Source organism: Limulus polyphemus, unplaced genomic scaffold (assembly GCF_000517525.1).
Source record: "Limulus polyphemus unplaced genomic scaffold, Limulus_polyphemus-2.1.2 Scaffold1152, whole genome shotgun sequence".
NCBI lineage: Eukaryota > Metazoa > Arthropoda > Merostomata > Xiphosura > Limulidae > Limulus > Limulus polyphemus.
The window spans coordinates 162,702-167,541 of NW_013666762.1; the positions used below are offsets into that span (position 1 = coordinate 162,702).

At 33.7% G+C, this 4,840-nt stretch overlaps 1 protein-coding gene across 1 annotated transcript in view; it reads left to right on the forward strand.

Annotated features, from left to right (window-relative positions):
* Positions 1 to 3,566, forward strand: part of LOC106462368 (retinal homeobox protein Rx1-like) — a 14,222-nt gene extending 10,656 nt beyond the window's left edge. The window contains exon 2 of the mRNA XM_013922285.2: positions 1,605 to 3,566. Coding sequence (XP_013777739.1) covers positions 1,605 to 2,174 — 570 coding nt within the window. The 3' untranslated portion in view covers positions 2,175 to 3,566. The remainder of the gene's footprint in view (positions 1 to 1,604) is intronic.
* The last annotated feature ends 1,274 nt before the right edge of the window (positions 3,567 to 4,840 follow it).

Consider the following 4,840-nt stretch of genomic DNA (forward strand, 5'->3'; position numbering starts at 1 on the left):
AGTAACAGATAGTGTTACGGTAGAAAGTACCGATCGTAAAACCAAAAAAAAAAACAAAAAAAAAAAACAAAAAAAAAAAACAAGACAGAGCCAATTTACAATAATAATTATTCATAAATTCATTAAATCACAATAAGAATAATTTTACAGTGACAATGTTTACACAATTATGAAGCAATACTGACACACTAACAAAAATACTAAAAATTAACTAACTTGTTCAGAATCAAGAATTTCTTAATACAATATGCCTTAACAACTCTAATTTCACCGTCAAATATAATTCCACATTTTTTTTCTAACCGTCACAGACAATTCCAAGTTTTCTAAAAGCTGGAGCGTGAGGAGTTTCGATAGGCGGTTAGGTTTCTGCTGAAGGCACTAACTTCACACCATCCTTAGCGACATTTATATACTATCATAGAACTCTAGAAACTTATAATAGAGTGTAAAAACTTCATGTCATCACATCCTTTCTGGAAAGTTCGATTCTAGTAAGTTTGCTGATCTCCAATCTGCATTCCAGAAAGTTTCGGCATTATAAGTTTCTCGGCCTAAGTCACGAGCGTTCCAAAATACTCAAGAACTCTTCTGTAATTCAGGAGAATCAATCATATTATTATTAATTATGCTAAGGATTCTGAACCAGGTTTATTTAGCTTTTAAATTATGACCAGGTATTAAGTTCAATATTAAAAACAGTAAGATTTACCTCTGAACCTAACAGCATTATTATTTATTATTAACACTACTACGTAACAGATAGTGATTAAGACAGTTAAGTTCAAAGATACAGCGACAATACAGTGATCTTAGGTTAAATAACGCAGGTTTTTCTATGTAATAAACATGGCAGGAAAATTGTAGGAGTGTGTAAGACAAAAGTATTTTTTTATTAAATAACTGTATATTATAAACGTTCTTGATCCAATATCTTGATAATTATGTATGATGCATTTAAAAAAAACTGATTATAAAATCATGAAAGTATATTTTTTCTCGTGTTGTAAGTAAAGCTTTAGGGTGCTTTGTTTGTTTGTGGAATTTCACGCAAAACTACTTGAGGATCGTCTGCGCTAACCGTCCCTAAGTTTGAAGTAATACACTATACAGAAGGCAATTAGTCAACAACATCCACTGCCAACTCTTGAACTACCCCTTACCAACGAATAGTGGGACTGACCGTCACATTATAACTTAACAATGGCTGAAATGGCGAGTGAGTCGAGTGCCTTAGGTACCAGGCCATGCCAGGCCTATAAGGCTTTAGTACAGTGATAATTACTTTTGGGAAAATTAATATGAAGATACTTTAACTGAAAATAGCGAACCTGAGATAGTTGTATACTTGTTATTAAAAACTAATCGTGGAAACATTTTAAGTGGAAAACACTTAAACTGGACAGTTTGGAAAATGTTATACTCTCCTTTTAGGACATGCTTAAATCATTTATATGTTTTAACGTGAATCAAATCAGTAAGAATTTTTAGAGGTTAAAGGTTAGAACATTGAAACTATAGAGTTTGACGCAAAATGTGAAAATTATAAAATATATATAGCAGTATCGATAAAGAGCGATTATTTTGTTTGGCCTTCATTTTAGGTATGGTTCCAAAACCGTAGAGCAAAGTGGAGACGTCAGGAAAAACTGGAGAGTGAGAACGCTCTTAGGTCTCTAAGACACACCAATTCGCCGGACTGCCCTCTCTCTGGGATCGGAATGACTTGTGCCACTTCACCGAGCTGCGTTTCTGGCCTCTCTTCATCTCTTGGACCAAACTCCTCCCCTGTGTTGACAGGAGCGAGTCTGCAGCCGATGTCATTGGATTCTTGGTTAAGTCCGCCTCTAATGGGCCCGCCTTTTTCTCACTCACTACAAGGAATTCTGGCTCATTCTCAGGCCATGTATCCTAACTATCTGACGCCCTCTGTGCCGACGGCTGTGACGGTTCCTTGTTCAGCGGCCATGAGCGGCCTACATACCGGAAACATCTCTATCTCTGCAGGAACTTTGGGAGCTGTTCCCAGTCCTTTAAACTTGTCCGTTAGTTGTGCTGACTTGAAGGTCACTGATTCTAATCCGGTGGATCCACGGAGTTCCAGCATTGTGGCTCTAAGAATAAGAGCAAAAGAACACGTCGATCTAATAAGTAAAAGATTAACATCTGTTTAAAACATTACACATTATCTTGTGAAACGATATTTCAGAGCTTATTTGAAAGTTGTATCATCACAGGACGACAAACTTTAGTGTACATAAGTGAAAAAATGTTTATCTGTGTGTCAATCCGGGTATAAAAGTCTGTCTATTTATGTACCAAGTTGACAATTCATTGTCCATAATAACTATTATGTTATTGTACCATGATATAACCTTGGTTATTGTTTTTTTTTTGTTGTGTGTGTGTGTGTGTATGCAAGTGTGGCGCTTATAATACAAAACTAAACACAAAACATTTACATTGAAAGTTTTCATATATATATATATCTGGGTTATTTCTTGCAAAATATGGAAGAAAATACTTTAGTTACTAGGACTAATTTCAATTTATTTGGTTACTGTTTTTAACAATGCTGCTAACACTAAAATATCACCATCGAAAGAAAAATGTAAAAAGAGAAAAAACAAACAAACTATGATATAAGTAGTAGTGATCAGAGAAGTAAACAAGAATAATAATTGAGAAATGGAAATATTTTACACTGAGGGAATGTGTATTTTTTGTGGTATCTTCATATTAATTTGGTTTTTATAATGTATGTGTGTGACAAAGATTTTGTTACTATAAAAAGTAATCTATTTCTTAAAGATTGGTGATAATATCACTACCTACGATAATATTTCAAAGACAGGATACCCTTGAGAAATTGTAAGGGTATGAAAAAGTGTGACTGAATAAGTTACCCTTGAGAAATTGTAAGGGTATGAAAAAAGTAAGACTGAATTAGTTACCCTTGAGAAATTGTAAGGGTATGAAAAAGTATGACTGAATAAGTTACCCTTGAGAAATTGTAAAAGTATGAAAGCAGTGTGACAGAATAAGTTATCCTTGAGAAATTGTAAAGGTATGAAAAAAGTATGACTGAATAAGTTACCCTTGAGAAATTGCAAAGGTATGAAAAAAGTGTGACTGAATAAGTTATCCTTGAGAAATTGTGAAGGTATGAAAAAAGTGTGACTGAATAAGTTATCCTTGAGAAATTGTAAGGGTATGAAAAAAGTATGACTGAATAAGTTCCCAACTTTTGAGGTTTCTCAGAATACTTCATTCTATATTTGTTCGGTATTCAGTACCTTTGAAGTAATGGTTTTACTTTGTAATAATATTTGGATCATAATGTTATATATTTTGTATATTAATTTTTAGATCTCTTCTGAACTTTTCGTTTCGAAACCTCAACTACAGAAATATTTATGCATTTTGTCACTGTGCATGAAAAACGTGTTTCACGAAGGAAATGTTCATTTAAAACATAAAGTATATATATATATATATACGTATGTATATTATACAAACATTTATATAGGTTTAATTCTGTTTTATTAAACAATGGAGGGTTTTCCAAAAGTATAACTTCATAATCACAAACAAAATGTTTAGGGGTTTGTGAGCTGTCTATGATTTCAAAGTTCACTGGACAAGGCCTAGCCTAGTATCAGTGTTGATACTTGCACAAACATTCCTCACATCGCCCTTGAGAACAACAGCTTGATATTTATTATGGAGTTAGACTTTTGGGACATCACGGAGCCAGAAATTTGGGACATCCTGTGTCTTAACCAATAATATTATCCAAATCACCAGAATTTTCAGGTTGTCGCCCCTAATAAAAATATTGTCTTACGTCTACTGTCATTTGTTTATCTGGACATTTTGTTATAATGAGTACAACATTACACATGGGATTGGATTGTGAAGAGAGTGAGGATGTTTGATGTTGATGTATAAAATGTGTTTTACAGCACTACGTACATTTAAAGAGTTAATCGAAAATTAATAACAGAAGAGATCAGAAACGCCGTTGGTTCTCAGAAGCTAAAATTGAGGGATATAGTTTTCGTTGCAGTTAATCCTTTTTTTTTATCAACTTATGAAGTAATGGGCGCAAATTTTAATCCTTTCCTGAGCCAAAAAGTTCGGTAGTCACCGCTCAGATGGAAGAGAGCGTTACACACACATCCCCAAATCGTTGTTTGGAGTGAACGAGGGTGTGTGAATCAATATATAAATGATCTTATGATAATGTGGAATCGTTGTTTGGTGTGAACGAGGGTGTGTGAATCAATATATAAATGATCTTGTGATAATGTGGAATCGTTGTTTGGTGTGAACGAGGGTGTGTGAATCAATATATAAATGATCTTGTGATAATGTGGAATCGTTGTTTGGTGTGAACGAGGGTGTGTGAATCAATATATAAATGATCTTGTCATAATGTGGGTACATCTGAGAAAAAAACAACAACAACAGGCTAACAAAAACTGTTTCTATGTATTATACTACTCTGTATATTTAACTGTTGTGAAACTGGCTAAATTACTAATTTACTTATTCTGAGCTCTGTGGTACATTAGTGACATAGTTCCTTTAAACTCTATATAGTCAGATTTATTGTTGTGCTTGCTTGAGGTTTCTGTTTATTAAAATAAGTGGTGTGCAGCAACTACTTTCGAATCAGCGTTCAAACAGTTTTGCAAAGGGCGATTCACGTGAATCGAATAATTCTGCTTACGAACATCTCTCGAGAGCTATCAGTTAAGTGTATTGAAAAATATTTCACTCTTGTACGCATAAAAATGTTATTTCTCTCAAAGAAAACTCAACTATTTAAATAAAC